Genomic DNA, 27,846 nt, shown 5'->3' with positions numbered 1-27,846 from the left:
CTTTCTGCTATGAGACCAAATTCCTTAGTTGCCTTGAGCATCAGTCTTTTTAAAGGCAATAGGACAGTACGTGTCTGGCATCCAGGAAGCACTCCATAAATCATTGACTGCGTCTTACCAAACCAGTTGGATACTCATGTCAGAACAGCAGCATCTTTCATGATATAAAGCTTGCTTGGGAAACCCAAATACAGTTGATCATTGAACAACACAAGTTTGAACTGTGTGGGTCCACTTATACTCATATTTTTCTTAAATAAATGCAGTACAGAACTGTAAATGTATTTTCTATTCTCCAAAATTTTCTTAATAAGATTTTCTTTTCTCTAGCTTATTTTGAGAACACAATATGTAATACATGTAACATGCAAAATATATGTTAATTGTGTTATCAATAAGGCTTCCAGTCAACATAGGCTATTAGTAGTTAAGTTTCTGGAGACTCAAAAGTTATACACAGATTTTCAACTGTATGAGAGGTCAGCACCCGTAACACCTTCATTGTTCAAGAGTCAACTGTAATACATATAGGTTTGCTTGCTAAAAATCAATTAAAAATTATAGTAAAAGACATTTGTATTCATGTGGAATATTTTTCAGGAGGCCACGATAGTTTGCTGGGTCAGTTTTCTTTCACAATAGAAGGAGCACTGCCTACCTGACCATATACATGTCCCATGTAAGGAAAGGCTTCGTCCTAGACAATGCCAGGGCTATGCTGTGATTTCAGGGGCTTGAAGCCACATTCTTTATACCAAGATCTTTGTCCCATCTGCCCCAAATTCCATAAGTTGAGACATTCTTTTATGCATTGAAGACCTGGTTTGTTTAAGTCCTTTCAATGGAAGCATCTCTGGGCATAGCCATATTTGTTTTGCTGGTGAAAAGTTGGGGTCATTGATGACCATTCACTGGAAACATGGGTTCTAAAATGGAAAGAAGAGGGAGGGCATCTGAGAATAATGAAACCATCAGAAAAAAATCTTTGCTACATTTACAGTAAAAAATTTAGGGGTTCTTAGGAAAGGGGAAGGCTCTGCATATCAGAGATTTCTCCTTAAGTCTAAGCCATTTCTGGAATAGTTTCCAAGTAATAACCAATCATGCCTATGGTAACTTTATAAAGAGGCTTATATTACAGTTTCTTGCTGTAACAACATTGTTTTCTTTTTATGCCAGTAGAAAGCATCCCCAAATGTAAAACTCAAATGGAATTATAAAGTCTTTCCTTTTCCTTATTTTTGCCTCCATAGACTGATTTTTTCCCCATTGCAAGTGATATCTCTACCCTAGTTGTCTTCTGTATTTTTAGCAGAATGGAGAAAATGATCTTACCAGTAAAATGGTTTTGAATTCCCATTATTTTGCTTTGATTGATGATATGAACCCCCATAATATCTCTTCTATAGTCCATATCAGGGGTCAGTAAACTATTTCCTGTAAATATAATTTTATTGGACACTGATACACCCATTCATTTATGTATCATCTATGACTACTTTCATGTTACAATGGCAGAATTAAATAGTTGCCATGTACCTATGGCCTTCAAAGCGTATGGCATTTACTATCTAGCCCTTTACAGAAACAATTTACTGATTCCTCACCTACATGGTAAGGAAAACCTCTATGAATCTAAAAGCAGACACTTTATTCCTTGCCTATACATTTCATGACTTATCGTCTTTTCTAAAAATTTGATTCATTTATGGTGCTAGCTGGCCTTAGTACTCATCTTTTTCCACCATATTGGAAAAGAGTATTTGCACCAACTACATTCTTCCTTGATGAAAAAAGAAATATTAGTTTGATTTCTGGCTTTGCCATTTGCTAATAATATGACATTGGAAAATCTACTTAAGTTCTCCCAGACTCATCATAACCTGTAAAGTGGAAATAAGGAGATCTACTCCATTTGGTTATTGTGAAGGTTAAGTGAAAATATTACTTTAGCACTTAGCATAATTCCACTCATAATGAGTGCTCAATGCGTTTTATTTACATATAATAGAAGTAACTTTAAAAACATATTTTGAAAATATCAACATACCCACAGAAACATGCCATTTATAAAAATGATACTAAGTAATTCCCAATACAAACAAAGATACCTTAGTTTTGTTCTTTGCAAATAAAACAAGAGGGATAAAGCTAATCATTAACTTGGAGTTCATTGAGCTTTGATAGTGAGAATGAAGACATTTGCTAATTTCTATTTTTTAAGTGTGTGTGTGTGTGTGTGTGTGTGTGTAACAAGAAGGAATTAGAAACTAACTTGAATGCCTGCAGTACACAGTCAAAACACTTCTGTTTATAAAAAAAAAAGGTGCTGGAATAAGATAATAAAAATGTAAAACATGATTGTTACTGATTAACAGATTTTAATTGTCCGCTATGAAATTATTTTCTTAGGATTAAATATGAAGTTTTTGCATATGTTTCCCTATTCTAAATTTAGCCTGTTTGTGAAGTGCTCTGAGTCCTTCTTTTCTGTTTCAGTTTATATGCGACCTGCAGGCAATCTTTCCTAGCTACCGTGTGTGGTTTCCAGATCTGTCTTATGTGCTCCCATAACTCAATCTTTCTGTTTTTATTCAGCACGTTCTATGTTGTACTTTATCTGTTTGCATGTCTGACTCACCATTAGCTACATATTCCTGGAAAGAAGAATCATAATTATATTTTATCCTGCACACTTACCTCGCAGTGATTGTCAGTCAGTTAAATAAATGTTCAGGTTAAAAGAAAGAATGTGACATACATAAAATGGAAAGAAGGCTTTTCAGTGCAGTTTTATAATTAACACAAGTGAAATTATGAGAATCCTGTATTCATGCAATATTCTGATTTAAAAACCTTTAAAAATGAAAAATGAAGTCAATTAGTAATTTAACATCATTCAACCAACAAATATTTATTGAGCAAATGATTTGCAGGCACTATTTTAGGTGATGGGGAGACAGTAATGAACAAAGCAGATAAGATCTCTGATTTCCTAGAGCATCATAAACTCCCATACATGAGGCATTGTGCTTGCTTGCAAAGAAAACTCACTCACAAAATGACAGATGTATGTGTTATTGAGGCAAACTCTGAACTCATGTTTGGAAAGATGAATAATATTTTCTATTCACTGTTATAAGCAGTGAACTTGGATGTTATTTCTTGAACCATCCTTTAATATCTAGAAATTTCTGAAGCAGGAGTTATAATCGCCTAGTAAAATGTCAACTTCACTTATGTAAAGCATAATTTTCATTTTATGCTGTTTCTGTTTTTGCTATCACAGTTTTTGTTAGTGACTATTTAGATCACAAGTGACCCATCATGTGGTATCAGTGTTTCTCTGTGTCGGTGTTTCTGCAAGGTGGGGGAATGGGGTAGTAGATCTCAGTGGCTTCTTTCAGAAAAACAATTAACACAGTAATTTATTGCCATGAAAATTCTGTATAGCAAACCACCCTGAAACTCATTGGACCAATGGGCTTCACGGGGGCTTGGTCTTCTCATGGGAAAGCATGGAGGACATTCATAAATATAGAGTTCTCCTAATGACACGGCTTAGAACTGGCACACTTTTATTTCTGTCCATATTCTTTTGGCTAAAACAAGTAAAGTAACAAAGCTCAAGTTCTAAGGACAGGATAGTAGCTTCCATTCTCAGAGAAGAAAAGACACAAGTGTAGATGCCAGGAGAGTGAAGAACTGGGACCAACAGTAGCCTATCACAATAATCCTATGATTTACTATGGCTGAGTAACAAACAGAAATGGATGAGAAATTGTACTTAAGATAGTCATTTTGCTCTACTGAAGGATCTGGCTCCATTTTGGAAGTTTTATACAGAGGAATTAAAAAATTGATGGACCGAACGTATGTGACCACCTACCCTCAAAACCAGTGTTTCTGTAATTGTGATTAGTAACATTATTGGGGGGATAAATCCCACTAATTAAACAAGGAAATAAAATAGAAAATATCAGAGTGGGTTGAATGAAGTAAGCATTTTGTTTAATGAAAACGTTTGCTTCTGTTATGGAGGCATACCTACATGGGTACTGAGTCATGATACAAAATATATTTCTTCCTATTGTGGTTAAAACAAAGCTTGGGAAAGCCGTTGTTCTAACTTATTTTCTATCTGTAAGATGTTATTGGGTTTAAGTACATTCTAATTTTTCAAAATAGTCCTTGGGCAGGCGTGTCATCTGTTTTGAAATCGAACCGTTTTTTCAGTGCTCGTTTTTTCCTTTGTAAAGATATCTAACACAGGAGTACTTTTCTTTCAAATCAATCAACAATTAAGGCAGTTTTAATGGACACGTGTTTTTATATATATGCTGGTAACACCCATGACTGTGGTTACTGGTGGCCTATGTTTGAGATTATTTTAAAAGTAATGGTAATATTTACCTTCTCTATTTAGCTTGCTCACTGCCAGCTTCCTGATGCTGGTTTAGAATAAAAGCACTTCCCAGTTATATGTATCAATAATATACTGTTACCTTGCTTCAGAAAGATTTATTATCAGCTTATCTTTTCCAGATTTCAATATTTGCGTCATCTGTCTAGGTGAACTGTGGCCTACGGTAACACAGCAGTGGCTCTAGTCAGTAGCTGTCCGGGGGACACATGCGGAGGGGGCCTCCTCCCCAAAGGCAGTGTTTCTGCAGCCGGCTTGTCCCCTCTCTGGTCACTCTTACCTGAGAAGGTAGGTCTGAATGCTCATAGGGACTAGCCTGAGGGCCTAGGTAATCTTTCACTGAGAAAATGCTGACAGCCAGAAAAGTTATCAATGGTTTGGTACTTACTAATACATTAAAATTTAGGATTATTTAATAGAAAAGTTAACAAGGTTTCTGTAATTTAGTTTCATAAAACCTGAGTTAGTAAGAGAAGGTAAAAAATAGTGATATATTTTTAAATAGCATGCTTTACCTGTGTTTTTAAAATGTTTACGTTTATTAAAAATTCACCTATGAAAACCTAGGAAACCTGAAAAGTTGAAACATGATTTTTTATCTCCATTTCTCGTAAATGAAGGAAATTCCTTCTGTGGATGTTGGCTAGTGTTAGCATAAAAAAACGATCCCCACAGAGATTTTTATACATTTTAAAATTAAATTGCATGTTATTGTTACTATTTGCTCAATTACAAAACTAAAATCTTATTTGCACAAGTATTATTTGGTGGGAAAAATCCTGGCCCTTTGCCAAATGACTTCACCCTTTAGCGTGTGTGTGTGTGTGTGTGTGTGTGTGTGTGTGTCTGTTTACGTGCCATATATTAGATTGATTAGATTAGGAAGTTTTTAGTTATGATGACCTAAATTTGATGCATATCATCTTATGCAAGTCTACATACCAGAAAAATTTTCCAGTATAGTTGATTTACCTGCTCATAATATTGCTGAAGATTCTTTTTTCTCTTTTCAACTGGAATGGGTTGATGGATAAGCAAACGAATGGAATTTGCCATGCTTCCTGTTTCTTTAAGATGGAAAAGATTGCTTCCAGTGATATCACCTTCTCAAGACTCATGACTTAAATATTTGAAAAAGTTGTTTCTTCTACCCCTTCTTTCTTTCTCTCTTTTAAAATAAGTCTTTTACCCTAGAGGAGAAAGCAGGAAAAGACCTCTCTGACCTCAGCCATAGCAATTTCTTACTTGACACATCCCCAAAGGCAAGGGAATTAAAAGCAAAAATGAACTACTGGGACCTTATGAAGATAAAAAGCTTCTGCACAGCAAAGGAAACAACCAACAAAACTAAAAGGCAACCAATGGAATGGGAAAAGATCTTTGCAAATGACATATAGGACAAAGGGCTAGCATCCAAAATCTATAAAGAGCTCACCAAACTCCACACACGAAAAACAAATAACCCAGTGAAGAAATGGGCAGAAAACATGAATAGACACTTCTCTAAAGAAGACATCCAGATGGCCAACAGGCACATGAAAAGATGCTCAACGTCACTCCTCATCAGGGAAATACAAATCAAAACCACACTCAGATATCACCTCACGCCAGTCAGAGTGGCCAAAATGAACCAATCAGGAGACTATAGATGCTGGCGAGGATGTGGAGAAACGGGAACCCTCTTGCACTGTTGGTGGGAATGCAAATTGGTGCAGCCACTCTGGAAAACTGTGTGGAGGTTCCTCAAAAAATTAAAAATAGACCTACCCTACGACCCAGCAATAGCACTGCTAGGAATTTACCCAAGGGATACAGGAGTACTGATGCATAGGGGCACTTGTACCCCAATGTTTATAGCAGCACTCTCAACAATAGCCAAATTATGGGAAGAGCCTAAATGTCCATCAACTAATGAATGGCTAAAGAAATTGTGGTTTATATACACAATGGAGTACTACGTGGCAATGAGAAAGAATGAAATATGGCCCTTTGTAGCAACATGGATGGAACTGGAGAATGTGATGCTAAGTGAAATAAGCCATACAGAGAAAGACAGATACCATATGGTTTCACTCTTATGTGGATCCTGAGAAACTTAACAGAAACCCATGGGGGAGGGGAAGGAAAAAAAAAAAGAGGTTAGAGTGGAAGAGAGCCAAAGCATAAGACACTCTTAAAAACTGAGAACAAACTGAGGGTTGATGGGGGGTAGGAGGGAGGGGAGGGTGGGTGATGGGTATTGAGGAGGGCACCTTTTGGGATGAGCACTGGGTGTTGTATGGAAACCAATTTGACAATAAACTTCATATATTGAAAAAAACAAAAATAAAATAAGTGTTTTACAAAACACTTTTGGTATTGTAATAAAGAATAGTGGAGGGGCGCCTGGGTGGTGCAGTCGGTTGAGCGTCCGACTTCAGCCAGGTCACGATCTCGCGGTCCGTGGGTTCGAGCCCCGCGTCAGGCTCTGGGCTGATGGCTTGGAGCCTGGAGCCTGTTTCCGATTCTGTGTCTCCCTCTCTCTCTGCCCCTCCCCCGTTCATGCTCTGTCTCTCTGTCCCAAAAATAAATAAACGTTGAAAAAAAAAATTAAAAAAAAAAAAAGAATAGTGGATAAATTAGAGAGCTGCAAACCTATTTTTAGAATAAAATTATTATCAAGTTTATTTCTAGTTTTATTTCTAAATCTGTATAGAACAAAAACAGGATATGAGGGCATTTCAGAAACTTTAGGGCATTTAGCAAAACTTTAATTTTAATATAAGACTAATGTGGATAAATAACTCATGTAAAGAATTATATAAGCACAAAAAGCACAAATTGTATAATTTCTTAATAATTACTAACCAAGAGGTTTTTTTCCAAAGTGTGGTTAAGGTTTTGTTTGAAACAATTCATAGACAATACATTTAATTTTATTAAATACTTTTTTTCTGGTTATGAAAGTAAAACATTCTTATAGTAGAAAACTTGGAATATGTAGAAAACATAGAGAAAAAGTAAAACTTTCCTGTTCTTTCACCACCCAGGAAATTTTTTTGGTAAAATTTGGTATTATTTTTCTTATTTGCTGTTGTTTAATTTTTTTTTTTTTTTGAGTTTCAATCTCACCACCTCTGAGTAAATGATATTAAGCATTTAAAGTATACCATTCCATACCTATTTTCCATGCTTATACAAATGTGTGTGTGTGTGTGTGTGTCCATACAAGTAGTATTGTTGAAAATATTTTTTCTTTACTTGACAAGATATCATTGCCATCTTTCTATATCTCCAAATATTTTAATTTTACATCTTACTGTATATCTGTCATATCTACTGATGTGTGTATATTTGTTAGAAGTTCAGACTGTTTTAGTTCTTACTTTTGTTGCTGTTACGAAAACTACTGCTGGGTTGAACAACATAGGTATTTTAACTTGAAAAAATACTGCTAGAGAAACTGGCCAAAATAAATGATTAGCTATATATCTTGTCATCTTGTCAAGAAGTTTCATTTGCCTGCCCCTCACCATCCTGAGAAAAACTGGGAGACATTGAGATAGTTGCAAATTTAAGCTCCAGGTTAACATTCAGTTTTCTTGAAATACATATTTTTTCATTTCAAAAATCCTTTTTTAATAAGCATTGCATTGTGTTATATGATCATAATCCCTTTTAGTTTACACTAAATCTTAGTTTAAATAGTGTTACTTGCTGATGTTGTTTTTATTCTTCATCTCTTGCTATTTAGAATTTTTTGTTTTGATTTCATTTTTGTATTGTTAGAGTATTCCCTAGAGTTTCTCAGAAGGTGGTCATAAATGTATATTTGTCTTTCTTTTGCCTTCATCTGACTACTGTTTTGGCTGAATATAGGATTGTTGAGTTGCCATCCTATTTCCTTAATAGTTTCTAAACTTCTTCCACTGCCCTCTGGCTTCCAAAATTGCTAGCCCAATCATCTTTCCTTCTTTGTGTGTGTGTGTGTGTTTGTGTGTGTGTGTGTGTGTGTGTGTTTAAGCAGCATTGTTGAGATATAATTGATATGCAAAGAACCATACACATTTAACATGTACAATGAAGGAATTTCTAACTGGATGGCTAGAAGATTTTCTTCTTTATCTTTGAAATCAGAACCAAGCTAAGTGTATGTGCCCTACTTTATAATGGCCCCAGGGGGCACAGAAATGAACTAATGAACTCCTTAGTTCATTTGTTCATTCATTCAATCCTTTATTCATTTTTGTGCTCAATGTTCTAGACATTTCCCAGGCCCTGGAGCTATAGCAATGAATAAAACAGCCCATTCCCTTATGACACACTCCCTTCTTTGATTCATTTCATCTTGATTTTTCCCTGTTCATCCCCCTTTTCCCATTGCTTTCCCTCTGCCTATAGTGACCTTTTAGAATGTACCTTTTTAATGTTGATTTAAATATATGTGTATTCTTGTAAGAGTTTCCTGATGCTTTTTTATATATTCCCTTAACATGTCTATAACATTCCTCTTGGATGTTTACTTACTTGATAAACTATGCACAGGATACTATTGTAAGTAAACACTTTACAAATGTTAACTCATTCCAGCCTCATAAAACCTCAAGAAATAGATTTTTATTTATTTATTTATTTATTTATTTATTTATTTATTTATTTATTGCATAGGAAAACTATAGGCCCAAGAGTTTGGGTAGCCTGTCCAAGGGCACAGAATAGGTGAATGGCCGGACCTGCCTGGACTTGAAAGGCCACACTCTTCAGCACACAGCTCCAACCTCATAAATTCAAAACCCAACTCCTGATTTCTTCCTGTTTCTTGCCCTTCTCCAATCACCATCTTTTTCATCTCCTTAAACGGGACCCTCCACCTTCAAGCTGCTCAAAACAAAAGCCTTGCTATTTCTCTTGATAACTTCCTCCCAGCCCACACTCAGTCGATGTGCAAATTCTGCCTGCTGTATCTTTAGAACATTTCCAAACTTGACCACTACTCTCCACACTCACTGCCCCCGCTATGTCCAAACCATCATCTTCCCTCGCCAGGTTATAGTGACAACGTCCTAATCATCTCATCTTTGTCCTTACCCTCTGCCTCTGTTCTCAGACAGTAGCCAAGGTGGATCTGTCAGAACCTGTCAACTCATGTTGCTGGGTTCAAAACCCTCCAGTGACTTCCTTTTTTCACTCAAGGGCAAACAAAGCTAAAATTCTTACTGTGACCTGAAGGGCCCTATTCAGTGTAGCTCTGTACAGCTTCCGTGGCTTCCCCATCTATTTTTTCTCTGTGTTGCTAGCTTTGTGCTATCCCCATTGACATCTGCTAATTTTGCAAACACACTAAGCATGTTCCCATCTCAAGACTTTGGAGTCTGCTCTATCCCCTCCCTGGATTGTGCTTCCTTACATATCCATGTGGTTAGCTTCTTGGTTCCTTCAGATATATATATATATATATATATATATATATATATATATATATATATATATATATATTATTCAGTCAGCTTTTTATTTAAGTTTTCCATGGCTACCTTATCCTGAACCTCAATCCTCTCCCCAAACCTTGCAGTTCTCTCTTCTTTGCTTTATTTTTTCTCCTTAGTAACTATTGCAATCTAATTTCATGTTTATTGAGAACATGAAGTGTCCCCCAACCCACACCTGAATGTAAGTTCCTGAAGGGCAGGAAGTTTTGTTATGCCTTTTCACCCCAGTACCTGGTATCTGACAGAGGGAAGGCATTTACTCAATATTTATGAAAACTGATGTGTGAATTTCTATTTCTTTGTATTTTAGCTTAATGTATGTAATGTTCTTCCACTTGATTCATAAGGTCAGTGATTTGGTCTTCAGTTGTGACTATTCTCTTTTATAACTTCTTTATGGATTTTAAAAATACCCGAGATAATTTCTTTTGCTTTCAGAACCTTTTTCTGTGCTCTAATTTGATCTTCTTGGGTGCTTTTGCTAAATTTTGTTTAAAGCTCTCATTTTTCTTCCTCTAGAGTAGTTTTTCTTTTCTTTTCTTTTCTTTTCTTTTCTTTTCTTTTCTAATTCAAATGTTTATTTATTTATGGAGAGAGAGAGAGAGAGAGAGAGAGCAAGCGTGAGAGGGACAGAGAGAGAGGGAGAGAGAGGATCCCAAGAAGGCTCTGCACTGTCAGCATGCAGCCCAATGTGGGGCTCAAACTCACAAACTATGAGATCAGGATCTGAGCCAAAATCAAGAGTCGGATGCTTAACCTACTGATCCACCCAGATGCCCTAGGTCCATATTACTTTTTAAAAATTCCCTCCCTCACATCAGTCAGAGTACTATATACCTCAAAGTTTCTCTTATAAATAGCCATGGATAGTTCTAGAACAAAAAATGAAATCCTGGGTTACAAGGTTTTATATCTCTATTCCGAATTTTGCATTATGTATTAACTACAAAGTCACCATCTAGAAGAAATGGAAAGTCACTTAAATGAATCCAAAGAAGCCAACAAAGCATTGAGACTGGCTTCTATCTAAGCCAAGGACAGCTATTTATTCTTAGTTTCCTTTAAGGTATCAAGCATACCTTGCCTTGAATTCCCTGGTAATTTAACTGCTCTACATTTCCTCCTTGGAAACTGCTTTTGTATTTCTACATTTTGTACATTTCTACATTTGTGCATTTTTGCTAAGGACATACCAGAAGATTCTGCACTGTTGTAACTCCAGGCCATTTTACTATTGTTTCCTTTTATAGCTGCCAGTTCCCTTGGGGCAAAAGGTCTTGATATCTCTCTAAATGTGCCTTGGAATCAGGTGACTTTTTCCTGTAGTGTTTGGGAGTGCTGAGAAATTCCTTTTCTTAGCTTGTGTAACTTCTGCTTCTCCCTGGTTCTGTTCACCTGGATACTAGTGATTGCAGCTTTATTAAAAGAATTTTTTTAATATTTGTTATATATCTTTGAGAGAGAGACAGAGTGCAAGTGGGGAAGGGGAAGAGAGAGAGGGAGACACAGAATCTGAAGCAGGCTCCAGGCTCTGAGCTATTAGCACAGAGCCCAGTGCGGGGCTCAAACCCACGAACCATGAGATCATGACCTGAGCTGAAGTTGGATCCTTAGCCAACTGAGCCACCCAGGCTCCCCAACAGTTTTATTTTTAAAAGCTATGACTTTTCCATTCTATTTTCCGTGATTATCTCTTGAAGGGGCACAGTGGACCTCCTTTCCTTTCACTTTATAACTAATTATTACAACTGATGGCAAACAGAATGAATTTCTCTTTGCTTAACATTGTCTGTCAGACATACTTTCCATCCCTTTCACATAATTCACTCATATTCTTTACCTTTTACAAAAGAGTGGTGAGGAAGAAACCAATCCACTCCTTGGCTTAGAAGCTATGTATTCAAGTAAAACAGAAAGGAAGGGAAAAAAGACAAGAATCGGCGAAGCCAGCTAGGAGGCTACTAATTTGACAGTGTTTGGTGGCTCGGACTATGAGAGCTGGTCCAATTATGGATATATTTTCAATGAAGTGTCAAAATATCTACTGATGGGTTGGCTATATTGTTGAGTATAAGAAAGAGTAGTCAATGATTACTTTACGGACTAGGACTGAGGATTTTCAAGAATGAGTTGCCATTTTCTAGATGTGTAGGAAGGAAGAGGAGCTGGACACATGTTGTGAAGATTTGAGGCTTTAAACATAGTCAGTGGTTATATCCTCTAGGCAGCAGGAGATATTTGTCCAGAGTATAAGCAGGAGGCCATGGCTGGAGGTATTTATTTGAGACCCATCAGCATATAGATTAGCCTAAAGCCAGGAGACTAAGAAATCACCTAGGGAGCTGTTCTAAGTAGAGAAGAGAATCAAAGACTTGCCTTAGGGCAAGTGATTTAAGGAAGAACTAGCAAGGAAGACTGAAAAGAGTAACCAGTGAGGTATCAGAGGTTTAAGAGTGGTGACCTGGGAGCCAAGGAAAGAAATTGTTTCAAGAAGTACCTTGGGATACTGAGAATGATGAGTCGATGAAGTCTGAGCATTTATCACTGGGTTTAGAACACAGGACATCATGATTAAAAATTGTTTTGCACTCTCAGCATCAGTGCCACCTTCTGGGAGACCTCTGCGCCACAGAGCCAAGTGGAAGAAGCAGTGGATGAACAGGCTGAAGCGAAAAAGAAGAAAGATGAGGCAGAGGTCCAAGTAAACTGCCAGCTTGTGCACCCACGGAAGTCACAGGAACACAAATAAGGAAAGCCAGAGGTCAGGGATGTTTGTACAAATTGTTGGACTGCACGCTTACTTTCTAGAACTTGATTCAGTGGATCTAGACATCCATCATCATTTGGTCACAATGACCACCTTCGAGAAACCCACCTTTCTCATGCCAAAACAGTCCCTTTTGATCCTTTGCCAAGGAGCCTTGACTTCCAGGACTCATTCTGTTTTCATCTGTGGCTGAATGTAACACATGTAAAATAAATCATCTCGGGGCGCCTGGGTGGCTCAGTCAGTTAAGCGGCCGACTTCGGCTCAGGTCATGATCTCGCGGTCCGTGAGTTCGAGCCCCACGTCAGGCTCTGTGCTCACAGCTGAGAGCCTGGAGCCTGTTTCAGATTCTGTGTCTCCCTCTCTCTCTGACCCTCCCCCGTTCATGCTCTGTCTCTCTGTCTGAAAAATAAATAAACGTTAAAAAAAAAAAAAATCATCTCTTCTGCTGTCTTAGCTGAAGAAAAAAGCTTTTAATGAAGTGCTGACAATAAAAGTCTCTTTGGAGTGTATTCAAAGGGTTAGTAAGAGGGGCACCCGGGTGGTTCAGTTACTTGAGTTTTAGACTCTTGATTTTCAGCTCAGGTCATGATCCCAGCGTCAGGGGCTCTGCACTGAGTATGGAGCCTGCTTAAGATTCTCTGTCTCTCCCTCTGCCCCTCTCCCCACCCCGCTTTCTCTCAAATAATAATAAAAACAGGTTAGTAGGAGAAGAAAGGAAGACAGGGGGTGAAAATTACTCTTTTGAAGAAGTTTTGTTTTTCGAAGTGAATTTAAAAATAATTGCTTTTTGTGGAATTTATTCTTTTTATGGAAGAGTACTACATATTTGGGTACTGCAGGTAATTATTTACAAGGGAAATACTAAAGAGCCAGGGAAGAGAGGAGAACTGTAGGTTATGTCCTTGAACAGGTATGAAGAGATGCTTACTGGGCATGTGCGATGAGACATGGTTGGTTATTTGCATTAATAAGACAGAGGATTAAGTATACAAACAGATGTAGGCTGGGAGGTAAGTGAAGAGATACAGTGTGGACATTTTCTTCTGATCGGGTGTGTTTTTTCAGTGAAACAGGATCAAGGCCATCAGAGAACGAAGATGAGAGAGAAGGTATCTGAGATAGAAGGAGGGAGCAGGTGTGAAACAGTCATCTCAGAGAGTGGGAGAACAAAAGTAATAGAAGGAGGGGTAAGATCCTTGAGCAGTTCTAGTGGCCAATACTTGTCATGAATTTAACAGGAGGCCCCTTGTGTGTTTTCCTCCACCACACTCAGCTGCATGAATGCAGGAGGAGAGCAAGAGGACAACTGGATTGGATAAAGGTTCAGGTTTTGCTAGGAAAGTTTGTTAATGAGAAGGAGTTGTAAGATAATGTCAAAAACTATTGGAATCTAACTGGGTAAACAGAGGTGCCTGGGTGGCTCAGTCGGTTGAGCGTCTGACTTCAGCTCAGGTCACAATCCCACGGTCTGTGAGTTCGAGCCCCACGTCAGGCTCTGTGCTGTCGGTTCAGAGCCTGGAGCCTGCTTCGGATTCTGTGTCTCCTTCTCTCTCTGCCCCTCCCGCACTCAGGTTCTGTCTCTCTCTATCAAAAAATGAATAAACATTAAAACAAAATTAAAAAAAATGAGATGAGCCTGAGGGAATGAGGAATAGTGAAAAGATGATAAAATAAATGAATGAAGGGCTTCGAGGGGGTTGAAAAAGTGTTAAAAGAAGAGCACTAGTGGCATGGATTAGGAAGACAAAGTGTGGAGCTTGAAGTTAATATTTTGGAATGACTGCATTATTGATGAAGACAAATTCTAGGGCATGGCCATGGGAGTTTGAGATAAAATAGAATGGGGGTCATACTTATTGGAAGACAAAGGGTCAACGAGCTGAAAGCTCATTACTGGATCATTATGTGACATTAAAATTATCAAGAGTTTTGGCAGGAGTAAACTTGGAGACAGTGGCGGTAGGTCAGGAGCTAACCTTTGCAAGAAATAAAGAGAAATGACTTGGGAGTCTGTAGATGTCTACAAATGAAGGAGGTATAGTTTGAACACAGAACTTCAAACTTTCGAGGGGTGGTGGTTAGGAAGGATGGCGGCACAACGATCTGCAGTGGCAGTCAATGCAAGGGGAATCTACTTTTCCTCTAAGCTGTATGGTACAAAGGGGATTAAGGATGCAGGAGAGAGAACAGCCACCTTTGACAAGGCTCCGGGTGATGAGGTGTACTCAGGGGAGAGATGGTTTCAGTTAGAACAAAGTGAGGGAAATATTTGAGAAGAGTTTGAGGAGTAGGGTGATAACCCAAGCTCCAGAAGGCACACTTGGAAGGGTTTTGTGAGTAATGGCAGAAAGGTGCAGATTAGGGAGTTGTACGCAACAGAGACTGAGCCGTTAGAGGTGGAACCAGGGACCAAGGGCATGGTGAGATTAGTGCTGATGGTCTTTCACCGGGAAGTGGGAACACTCGACCACTGAGTTCCTATCATGTCAGACAGACCTATTTTAAACTATAACTCCTATCAGTATATTTTTAATTCATATGCCATTTTCAAACATTAGGTGATCAGATCATTTGTACAGAATTGGTTGTTTAGCGAGCTAACCAAAGAGATTCATTAACTTTCCATATTACAATCTTGCATTATTTATATATACAAATAATGATTATTTCTAGTTAGCTAAATTCTCAGAGCTGGAAGAAAAGAAACAAAAGTACTATTATGTCATGTTCTTAGGTAAGCATTTAACGCGTAATATCATCATACGCCATTTATTTAAGCAATTAAATCTGTTTAAAGGCAAATTATAACACTTTAATCAATACTTGCTATAAATTATGTGTAATATTCTTTAAGATAAGCAGGAAAAAGTTTTATGTGTTTTTCAATGTTTATTTATTTTTGAGAGAGAGAGTGAGAGAGAGAGGGGGCATGAGTGGGGGAGGGGCAGAGGGAGAGGGAGACACAGAATCTGAAGCAGGCTCCAGGCTCCGAACTGTCAGCACAGCTCTTTTATTTTTTTATTTTTCATTTATTTGGAGACAGAGACAGCACGAGTGGGGGAAGGGCAGAGAGAGGGAGAGAGAGAATCTGTACTGTCAGCGCAAAGCCTGATGTGGGGCCTGAACTCACGAACTGTGAGATCCTGACCTGTGCCCAAACCAAGAGTCAGACGCCTAACCGTTGACTGAGCCACCCAGGCGCCCCACAGGAAAATTTTTCTACTCAAGTGTCATTAATTTATCAACAATTTCCAAGATATTGTGCTTAACACTCTATTTCTCGGAAACCAGTATGTACAACTATGAGAAGAAAGCCTCTGAGCCCTTTGTTTTGTATCTAGGAACCGGATATTTTGATTCACAAAGAACGAAGTATACAGAGTTGTCAGATGACTTTCCCATCCTCTATGAATTTCATATTCAAAAACTGAAAAGCAAGTTTGTTCCCCCTGCGCCCCCCCCCCCTTCCCTTACTTCTTTTTGGACTCTGAATCCGTATTTAGCATATCAGGTAAGGATGTGATTTTGACTGACAGAAACTAATTAGCAAACATTCCTAAACAGTGATTAGAGTGTGTTGCTTGATTCCTTTAATATGTCAAAAGCACACATAAAAGAAGGAAGGAAAAGGGGGAAATAGACAAAAAGTCTACGTAGAAGATATATAACTGAAGTGATAGAGTATAGTTGGGTGCACATTTAAATTACATAGTAAAAACCCATCATTCTTTTCGTGAAATCTGAATTACAATTCAAATGTTACTGAGTTCAAATCACCTAACTAGTTGTAACTTGCTATTTGTTCTGTCATGGAAGAGGCCTGGGTGTCTGTTGAAATGCATCTTACAGATTCATTTGGCATAACTATGTTTCTTTCCGGGAATAGAGAGCAGGAAGGAATTGGGGAGAGGTGTTTCAAATTTATGAAAATATGCATTTTAGTACCTAAATATTTTATTCCTCCAATTCTAGTTCTGGATACATTTAGGTTTTTTTATTTCGTTTTGAGAGAGAGAGACAGAGAGACAGAGAGAGAGACAAAGTGCGCACAAGGAGAGGAGGAGCAGAGAGAGAGAGGGAGACACAGAATCTGAAACAGGCTTCAGGCTCTGAGCTGTCAGCACAGAGCTTGGCACAGGACTCAAACCTGCAAACTGCGAGATCATGATCTGAACCGAACCAAAGTCAGGTGCTTAACCAACTGAGCCACCCAGGCACCCCTGGATGCATTTAGATTTCTATGTAGTCTTGATCTAAACTGTCAGCCCAGAGGGAAATGCAGGAGATGGAAACGATGACAGACTCCTAGAATTCTAAGGCTTGTTGCTATTTTGTAGCATTTCAACCTAGTGACGGGTTGTACATTGACAGCAGAAATTCACATTCTTCTCTCCCTCTCTCTCTCTCTCCCTCTTTCTGTGTATATGTATCTGTGTGTATACATACACACACACACATATATTTGTGTATATATATACATATATATTTCAAAATATGTTGAAAATTCCAGAATTTAGCTGAGAATTGCAGAATCATATAGAAACAGTGGGGACATTTTTAAACTCGGTCTCATGGAGACTTGGGTTCTTTAATGAGGCATGAGGAAGAAGAAAGTGCCATCTCTGTTTTAACAAGATTTTACTTTTATTTGTTTTATAAATTGGGATTGCATGAAAAAAAATTTTTTTAATCAGTTTCAGAACTTTAAAGAAAAAACCAAAACAGGCTCCAGTACTGTGCCCACAGCCCACACCGAAGCTCAGTTTCCCTGGGTTTCTCACCTCAGCCGTCTTTTCTCTGGGCCACATCATTTCTTACCATAACTTTGGTCCGTATATTTAAAATCCCTAATACATTGGACCACAACATAATACTTCACTGGCGGGTACCACTTTTCAAGACAGCCTATGTTCTCACATGAAAACTAAAAGCTTAATATTCTTGAAAATATTTATTTATTTATTTATTTTTTAATTTTTAATTTTTTATTTTTTTATTTATATATGAAATTTATTGTCAAATTGGTTTCCATACAACACCCAGTGCTCATCCCAAAAGGTGCCCTCCTCAGTACCCATCACCCACCCTCTCCTCCCTCCCACCCCCCATCAACCCTTAGTTTGTTCTCAGTTCTCAACAGTCTCTTATGCTTTGGCTCTCTCCCACTCTAACCTCTTTTTTTTTTTTTTTTTGTTCCCCTCCCCCATGGGTTTCTCTTAAGTTTCTCAGGATCCACATAAGAGTGAAACCATATGGTATCTGTCTTTCTCTGTATGGCTTATTTCACTTAGCATCACACTCTCCAGTTCCATCCACGTTGCTACAAAAGGCCATATTTCATTTTTTCTCATTGCCACGTAGTACTCCATTGTGTATATAAACCACAATTTCTTTATCCATTCATCAGTTGATGGACATTTAGGCTCTTTCCATAATTTGGCTATTGTTGAGAGTGCTGCTATGAACATTGGGGTACAAGTGCCCCTATGCATCAGTACTCCTGTGTCCCTTGGATAAATTCCTAGCAGTGCTATTGCTGGGTCATAGGGTAGGTCTATTTTTAATTTTCTGAGGAACCTCCACACTGCTTTCCAGAGCGGCTGCACCAATTTGCATTCCCACCAACAGTGCAAGAGGGTTCCCGTTTCTCCACATCCTCTCCAGCATCTATAGTCTCCTGATTTGTTCATTTTGGCCACTCTGACTGGCGTGAGGTGATATCTGAGTGTGGTTTTGATTTGTATTTCCCTGATAAGGAGCGACGCTGAACATCTTTTCATGTGCCTGTTGGCCATCCGGATGTCTTCTTTAGAGAAGTGTCTATTCATGTTTTCTGCCCATTTCTTCACTGGGTTATTTGCTTTTCGGGTGTGGAGTTTGGTGAGCTCTTTATAGATTTTGGATACTAGCCCTTTGTCCGATATGTCATTTGCAAATATCTTTTCCCATTCCGTTGGTTGCCTTTTAGTTTTGTTGGTTGTTTCCTTTGCTGTGCAGAAGCTTTTTATCTTCATAAGGTCCCAGTAATTCACTTTTGCTTTTAATTCCCTTGCCTTTGGGGATGTGTCGAGTAAGACATTGCTACGGCTGAGGTCAGAGAGGTCTTTTCCTGCTTTCTCCTCTAAGGTTTTGATGGTTTCCTGTCTCACATTCAGGTCCTTTATCCATTTGGAGTTTATTTTTGTGAATGGTGTGAGAAAGTGGTCTAGTTTCAACCTTCTGCATGTTGCTGTCCAGTTCTCCCAGCACCATTTGTTGAAGAGACTGTCTTTTTTCCATTGGATGTTCTTTCCTGCTTTGTCAAAGATGAGTTGGCCGTACGTTTGTGGGTCTAGTTCCGGGGTTTCTATTCTATTCCATTGGTCTATGTGTCTGTTTTGGTGCCAATACCATGCTGTCTTGATGATGACAGCTTTGTAGTAGAGGCTAAAGTCTGGGATTGTGATGCCTCCTGCTTTGGTCTTCTTCTTCAAAATTACTTTGGCTATTCGGGGCCTTTTGTGGTTCCATATGAATTTTAGGATTGCTTGTTCTAGTTTCGAGAAGAATGCTGGTGCAATTTTGATTGGGATTGCATTGAATGTGTAGATAGCTTTGGGTAGTATTGACATTTTGACAATATTTATTCTTCCAATCCATGAGCAGGGAATGTCTTTCCATTTCTTTAAATCTTCTTCAATTACCTTCATAAGCTTTCTATAGTTTTCAGCATACAGATCCTTTACATCTTTGGTTAGATTGATTCCTAGGTATTTTATGCTTCTTGGTGCAATTGTGAATGGGATCAGTTTCTTTATTTGTCTTTCTGTTGCTTCATTGTTAGTGTATAAGAATGCAACTGATTTCTGTACATTGATTTTGTATCCTGCAACTTTGCTGAATTCATGTATCAGTTCTAGCAGACTTTTGGTGGAGTCTATCGGATTTTCCATGTATAATATCATGTCATCTGCAAAGAGCGAAAGCTTGACTTCATCTTTGCCAATTTTGACGCCTTTGATTTCCTTTTGTTGTCTGATTGCTGATGCTAGAACTTCCAGCACTATGTTAAACAACAGCGGTGAGAGTGGGCATCCCTGTCGTGTTCCTGATCTCAGGGAAAAAGCTCTCAGTTTTTCCCCGTTGAGGATGATGTTAGCTGTGGGCTTTTCATAAATGGCTTTTATGATCTTTAAGTATGTTCCTTCTATCCCGACTTTCTCAAGAGTTTTTATTAAGAAAGGGTGCTGGATTTTGTCAAAGGCCTTTTCTGCATCGATTGACAGGATCATATGGTTTTTCTCTTTTTTTTTGTTAATGTGATGTATCACGTTGATTGATTTGCGAATGTTGAACCAGCCCTGCATCCCAGGAATGAATCCCACTTGATCATGGTGAATAATTCTTTTTATATGCCGTTGAATTCGATTTGCTAGTATCTTATTGAGAATTTTTGCATCCATATTCATCAGGGATATTGGCCGGTAGTTCTCTTTTTTTACTGGGTCTCTGTCTGGTTTAGGAATCAAAGTAATACTGGCTTCATAGAATGAGTCTGGAAGTTTTCCTTCCCTTTCTATTTCTTGGAATAGCTTGAGAAGGATAGGTATTATCTCTGCTTTAAACGTCTGGTAGAACTCCCCTGGGAAGCCATCTGGTCCTGGACTCTTATTTGTTGGGAGATTTTTGATAACCGATTCAATTTCTTCGCTGGTGATGGGTCTGTTCAAGCTTTCTATTTCCTCCTGATTGAGTTTTGGAAGAGTGTGGGTGTTCAGGAATTTGTCCATTTCTTCTAGGTTGTCCAATTTGTTGGCATATAATTTTTCATAGTATTCCCTGATAATTGTTTGTATCTCTGAGGGATTGGTTGTAATAATTCCATTTTCATTCATGATTTTATCTATTTGGGTCATCTCCCTTTTCTTTTTGAGAAGCCTGGCTAGAGGTTTGTCAATTTTGTTTATTTTTTCAAAAAACCAACTCTTGGTTTCGTTGATCTGCTCTACAGTTTTTTTAGATTCTATATTGTTTATTTCTGCTCTGATCTTTATTATTTCTCTTCTTCTGCTGGGTTTAGGCTGCCTTTGCTGTTCTGCTTCTATTTCCTTTAGGTGTGCTGTTAGATTTTGTATTTGGGATTTTTCTTGTTTCTTGAGATAGGCCTGGATTGCAATGTATTTTCCTCTCAGGACTGCCTTCGCTGCGTCCCAAAGCGTTTGGATTGTTGTATTTTCATTTTCGTTTGTTTCCATATATTTTTTAATTTCTTCTCTAATTGCCTGGTTGACCCACTCATTCGTTAGTAGGGTGTTCTTTAACCTCCATGCTTTTGGAGGATTTCCAGACTTTTTTCTGTGGTTGATTTCAAGCTTCATAGCGTTGTGGTCTGAAAGTATGCATGGTATGATTTCAATTCTTGTAAACTTATGAAGGGCTGTTTTGTGACCCAGTATATGATCTATCTTGGAGAATGTTCCATGTGCACTCGAGAAGAAAGTATATTCTGTTGCTTTGGGATGCAGAGTTCTAAATATATCTGTCAAGTCCATCTGATCCAATGTCTCATTCAGGGCCCTTGTTTCTTTATTGATCGTGTGTCTAGATGATCTATCCATTTCTGTAAGTGGGGTGTTAAAGTCCCCTGCAATTACCACATTCTTATCAATAAGGTTGCTTGTGTTTATGAGTAATTGTTTTATATATTTGGGCGCTCCGGTATTCGGCGCATAGACATTTATAATTGTTAGCTCTTCCTGATGGATAGACCCTCTCACTATTATATAATGTCCTTCTTCATCTCTTGTTACAGCCTTTAATTTAAAGTCTAGTTTGTCTGATATAAGGATGGCTACTCCAGCTTTCTTTTGGCTTCCAGTAGCATGATAAATAGTTCTCCATCCCCTCACTCTCAATCTAAAGGTGTCCTCAGGTCTAAAATGAGTCTCTTGTAGACAGCAAATAGATGGGTCTTGTTTTTTTATCCATTCTGATACCCTATGTCTTTTGGTTGGCGCATTTAGTCCATTTACATTCAGTGTTATTATAGAAAGATATGGGTTTAGAGTCATTGTGATGTCTGTATGTTTTATGCTTGTAGTGATGTCTCTGGTACTTTGTCTCACAGGGTCCCCCTTAGGATCTCTTGGAGGGCTGGTTTAGTGGTGACAAATTCCTTCAGTTTTTGTTTGTTTGGGAAGACCTTTATCTCTCCTTCTATTCTAAATGACAGACTTGCTGGATAAAGGATTCTCGGCTGCATATTTTTTCTGTCTAGCACACTGAAAATCTCGTGCCAATTCTTTCTGGCCTGCCAAGTTTCAAAAGAGAGATCAGTCACGAGTCTTATAGGTCTCCCTTTATATGTGAGGGCACGTTTACCCCTTGCTGCTTTCAGAATTTTCTCTTTATCCTTGTATTTTGCCAGTTTCACTATGATATGTCGTGCAGAAGATCGATTCAAGTTACGTCTGAAGGGAGTTCTCTGTGCCTCTTGGATTTCAATGCCTTTTTCCTTCCCCAGTTCAGGGAAGTTCTCAGCTATTATTTCTTCAAGTACCCCTTCAGCACCTTTCCCTCTCTCTTCCTCCTCTGGGATACCAATGATGCGTATATTATTTCTTTTTAGTGTATCACTTAGTTCTCTAATTTTCCCCTCGTACTCCTGGATTTTTTTATCCCTCTTTTTCTCAGCTTCCTCTTTTTCCATAACTTTATCTTCTAGTTCACCTATTCTCTCCTCTGCCTCTTCAATCCGAGCCGTGGTGGTTTCCATTTTGTTATGCATTTCGTTTAAAGCGTTTTTCAGCTCCTCGTGACTGTTCCTTAGTCCCTTGATCTCTGTAGCAAGAGATTCTCTGCTGTCAGCTATACTGTTTTCAAGCCCAGCGATTAATTTTATGACTATTATTCTAAATTCACTTTCTGTTATATTATTTAAATCCTTTTTGATCAGCTCATTAGCTGTTGTTATTTCCTGGAGATTCTTCTGAGGGGAATTCTTCCGCTTGGTCATTTTGGATAGTCCCTGGCGTGGTGAGGACCTGCAGGGCACTTCCCCTGTGCTGTGGTGTATAACTGGAGTTGGTGGGCGGAGCCGCAGTCAGACCTGATGTCTGCTCCCAGCCCACCGCTGGGGCCACAGTCAGACTGGTGCGTGCCTTCTCTTCCCCTCTCCTAGGGGTGGGATTCACTGTGGGGTGGGGTGGTCTGTCTGGGCTACTTGCACACTGCCAGGCTTGTGATGCTGGGGATCTGGCGTCTTAGCTGGGGTGGGTAGGCAAGGTGCACAGGGGCAGGAGGGGCAGGCTTAGCTTGCTTCTCCTTAGGTGATCCACTTCAGGAGGGGCCCTGTGGCAGCAGGAGGGAGTCAGATCCGCTGCCGGAGGTTTCGCTCCGCAGAAGCGCAGAGTTGGGTGTTTGCGCGGAGCGAGCAAGTTCCCTGGCAGGAACTGGTTCTCTTTGGGATTTTGGCTGGGGGATGGGCGGGGGAGATGGCGCTGGCGAGCGCCTTTGTTCCCCACCAAACTGAGCTCTGTCGTCCGGGGGCTCAGCAGCTCTCCTTCCCTTTGTCTTCCAGCCTTCCCGCTTTCTGAGCAGAGCTGTTAACTTATGACTTCCCAGACGCTAAGTCGCGCTTGCTGTCGGAACACAGTCCGTCAGGCCCCTCCGCTTTTTGCAAGCCAGACTCGGGGGCTCTGCTTGGCCGGCGAGCCGCCCCTTCGCCCCGGCTCCCTCCCGCCAGTCCGTGGAACGCGCACCGCCTCGCCGCCCTTCCTACCCTCTTCCGTGGGCCTCTCGTCTGCGCTTGGCTCCGGCGACTCCGTTCTGCTAATCCTCTGGTGGTTTTCTGGGTTATTTAGGCAGGTGTAGGTGGAATCTAAGTGATCAGCAGGACGCGCGGTGAGCCCAGCGTCCTCCTACGCCGCCATCTTCCTCCAATTCCCTTAATATTCTTGAAAATAATTCATCTGTGTTGGTCCTTTCTGCCGTGGAAAGAAAATATGGATTGGTAACGATGAAACTGTACAAGTAATTGAGACCTCAGATCATATTCCAGCTTTAATGGTTTCGTGAACTAAGCCTCGATTTCTTGCCAGTATAATTACACTTACAAAACATGCCATGTCCTCCTTATAAGGAACAGTGTTTATATTGTAGATGTGAAATGTTAAATGACGTAACACTTGGAATATTATATTTCAGTGCTTTGCAAACTGGAAGTAAAGGTATGTACTTGCAATTCATTCTATAATTAGAAATAACTTATATGGGGCACCTGGGTGGCTCAGTCGGTTAAGCGTCCAGCTTCAGCACAGGTCATGATCTCACAGGTGGTGGGTTCGAGCCCTGCATCGGGCTCTGTGCTGACAGTTCAGAGCCTGGATCCTGCTTCAGATTCTGTGTCTCCCTCTCTCTCTGTGCCCCTCCCCCATTCATGCTCTGTCTCTCTCTTTCTCAAAAATAAAAAAAAAAACATTGAAAAAAAAAGAAAGAACTTATATATTATCAAGTGCAAAAGGAGGCACTAGGGGATATTACCTGTGTACAAGAGGCACACGTAAAATATTTCACTTTTTCTTCTAAAATTTCTAAAATTTTAATTCTAAAATTTCTGGGAACTTGTATCTACCCTTTAGAATATAAAGCTCTCCCTCAAGACTGTCTTTTGAACAAAGACTATTTCCATAGATTAAGCATATAAAGAATTCATCATTTGACCTTCTCTGGCCTCAAAAAGGTGCCGTTTCATATACTTTAACCTAATAATTCAACTTTTCATTTCTAGCACAGTATCCGACATCAAGTAGATGTTTAAAAAAAATTATTGAACTGAACCATTGAATTAAGCTTAGAAATGAAAGCTCTTTCTAAAATAACTATTTGGGGGGGGGGCACCTGGGTGGTTCAGTCGGTTGGGCGGCCATCTACAGCTCAGGTCATGATCTCACGGTCTGTGAGTTCGAGCCCTGCGTTGGGCTCTGTCCTGAGAGCTCAGAGCCTGGAGCCTGCTTCGGATTCTGTGTCTCCCTCTCTCTCTGCCCCTTCCCTGCTTGCTTTCTGTCTCTCTGTCTCTCTCAAAAATAATAAACAATAAACAAATTTTAAAAAAAGGATTAGTTTTTTAGCAAGAAGTAGTAGGTAAATGTGTTAGAAGTTAAAAGAATCAAATTGCCAATGATTCGCTCTCTCTTTTTTTTTTCCCCTCCCAGGTTTCCAGAATAGGTTTATGGAAAGCAAAGAAGAAACTCTAACCTGAGTATGGATTTTGAAGAAAGATTCCTCAACACGCAAAGGAAGAAATAAGCTGGTGGATAGCCCTCAGGAATGATGTCCTTTTGCCACAATGTCATTAATATTTCTTGTGTGAAAAGCAGATGGTCAAATGATGTCCGTGCTTCCCTGTACAGTTTAATGGTGCTCATAATTCTGACCACACTCATTGGCAATCTGATAGTCATTATTTCCATATCACACTTCAGGCAACTTCATACCCCAACGAATTGGCTCATTCATTCCATGGCGACCGTGGATTTTCTGCTGGGGTGCCTGGTCATGCCTTATAGTATGGTGAGATCTGTTGAGCACGGCTGGTACTTTGGAGAAGTCTTCTGTAAAATTCACACCAGCACTGACATTATGCTGAGCTCGGCGTCTATTTTCCACTTGTCCTTCATTTCCATTGACCGCTACTATGCCGTGTGTGACCCACTGAGATACAAAGCCAAGATCAGTATCTTGGTTATTTTTGTGATGATCTTCATTAGTTGGAGTGTCCCCGCTCTTTTTGCATTTGGAATGATCTTTCTGGAGCTCAACTTCAAAGGAGCTGAAGAGATATATTACAAGTACATTCACTGTATAGGAGGTTGCTCTGTCTTCTTTAGCAAAACATCTGGGGTACTGGCCTTTATGACTTCTTTCTATATACCTGGATCTATTATGTTGTGTGTCTATTCCAGAATATACTTCATAGCTCAAGGACAGGCAAGATCAATTAATGATGCAGTTGGATTGGAAGAGAAAAATGGAATGTCACAAAACAAAGAAAGGAAAGCTGCAAAGACTTTAGGGATTGTGGTGGGAGTTTTCCTAATATGCTGGTGTCCTTTCTTTGTCTGCATGGTCATGGACCCTTTCCTGGACTATGCTATTCCACCCACCTTAAATGATGCATTGGTCTGGTGTGGCTACCTGAACTCTACTTTCAATCCAATGGTTTATGCATTTTTCTACCCCTGGTTCAGAAAAGCACTGAAGATGATTCTATGTGGTAAAATTTTCCAAAAAGACTCTTGTAGGTATAAACTATTTTTAGAGTCACATCCATAGAATTGTTATATTTACTGTTTACTGCTTTGCAAAACAGCTGGTGATCATAATTTTGAACACAACATAATTAACCACATGCACCAATTGCGGGGTCTTTCATCAAATGTTTGAGCCAAAGAATGGATAGTGACATATAATGCTTTTATTTCACTTCCTTTTTGGGACACAGTGGATGTAATCCTTGCCATGCTTACTATTACATAGAAGCTTTGCAAGTCCAGAATTTAAGGTCCTACGTTAAGAGCCTTTCTTGCCCTTAGCTGAACTGCCATGAATTGACAATTGTTCAATGCTGGAAATTATGGGGCCGCAATTGGATATGCAAATTAGAATTACTTTGTCATCCATTTGCTCGAATATATATGTCTTTTTGTGAAATCAAATAAAGTGCACATTAAATGATATTAAATACTTTTTATACATAATTTGCTATTTATCATGAATTCTTATTAATATATATTCCACTTTTAAAATATTTTGATTTTCATCTTTTTATAATATGCTTTCTTGATTCTCATACTTGCGGAAATTTGGAAAATAAGGAAAAAATAAAAATAAAATATCGTATAGAAACAAAATGAAAATAAAGATATCACTCATAGTTCACCTCCTGAAAAAACTTAAAATTCTTGACAACATAATTTTTTGGTAACTGTATAATGTTACAATGTATGGATGCACAAAGATTTTTTTAGACCATTTCTCTGTTGACCACTTAGACTTCAGTTTCTTTTTTGTTTTGTTTTGTTTTTTACTAATGGAAATGAAACCAAGTTTCTGTCTGTTACCTGCTACTGAAAGTTAGGAAAGTGTCTGAAAGGATTTCACTGTATTTCAAGGTTGTGCCTGGTATGGCAGGACTCAAAATACAAGCTCTAGGAAGTAAGACAAATCCACTTGTTGGGTTCCAGGCTGCATCGAAAGAGAAACAGCCATCCATCAGCGCAGCCAAGCATGAGGGATTAACAAAAGGTACAATCAGAATAGACATGCCATGCCTGTTAAGATGGCATCCACACAAAGAAAAAAAGGAACAGGGGCGCCTGGGTGGCTCAGTCGGTTGAGCCTCCGGCTCCGGCTCAGGTCATGATCTCACAGCTTGTGAGTTTGAGCCCCGCGTCGGGCTCTGTGTCTCCCTCTCTCTCTGCCCTCTCTCTCTTCCCCGACTCATGCTCTGCCTCTTTCTCTCTCAGGAATAAATAAACGTTAAAAAAAAAAAAGAAAAAAAAAAGAAAAAAAAGAACAAATGATAGTTTCAAATGAGATTCCCTAACAGGAGTGGGCAACCATTCTTAATTATAAGCACTGATTTCCAGTTGAACTGTTTCTCATACAGGCTTCAAGTTGTCTGTTGCATGGGGAGTAACCCTAGGGATTCGGATTTATTTATTTAATAAAAGAGACTTATGCTCATGAGTACGTTAGGGTAAGGCAGCTAATTTTAAATGAAATTAAAACACACCTTCTTGCATGCAAATGTGTGTTCACAAACTTGATGATCTCCGAGGATATGTTAAATCCTTCTAGCTCTCACAGTCTATTTCAAGACTACATGTTTTGTTTCATTGATCTGACTAGAGTTTTGTTCTGGTACATTTAAAAAACACAAGTTACCTTTTCATTGAGTGTATAAGACAAATTGTCATTATTTACTCCTAGTGTCAAAAATTACCTTGACTTTTTTTTAGCTGAGACGATTCTGTCAGATTCTAAAAAGGGAACAAAAGCATTTACACAGCTTTCTGTACATTATAGCAAGTTTCTGTGGTGTTCTCCATTTGCTCCCACACATTATTCTTAAAATTATTCCTAGACATTTTGTACTTTTGTGTATGTGTGTTTTGCCTATTGTGAATAAATCTTTTTTTAAGCCA

General features: G+C 39.0%; 1 protein-coding gene across 1 annotated transcript; it reads left to right on the top strand.

Annotated features, from left to right (window-relative positions):
• Positions 1-36: 36 nt before the first annotated feature.
• Positions 37-27,846, top strand: TAAR1 (trace amine associated receptor 1). The gene is made up of 2 exons (XM_086707878.1): positions 37-4,711; positions 24,853-27,846. Exon 2 carries the CDS (start codon positions 24,968-24,970, stop codon positions 25,970-25,972), a length of 1,005 nt encoding a protein of 334 aa, XP_086564004.1. The 5' UTR covers positions 37-4,711; positions 24,853-24,967; the 3' UTR covers positions 25,973-27,846.

This window comes from Puma concolor, chromosome B2 (genome assembly GCF_028749965.1).
Source record: "Puma concolor isolate L17-30 chromosome B2, mPumCon1.1.hap2, whole genome shotgun sequence".
In the NCBI taxonomy this organism is placed as follows: Eukaryota; Metazoa; Chordata; class Mammalia; order Carnivora; family Felidae; genus Puma; species Puma concolor.
The sequence above is the reverse complement of the archived record's forward strand: the minus strand, read 5'-3'. Positions and strand labels throughout refer to the sequence as shown.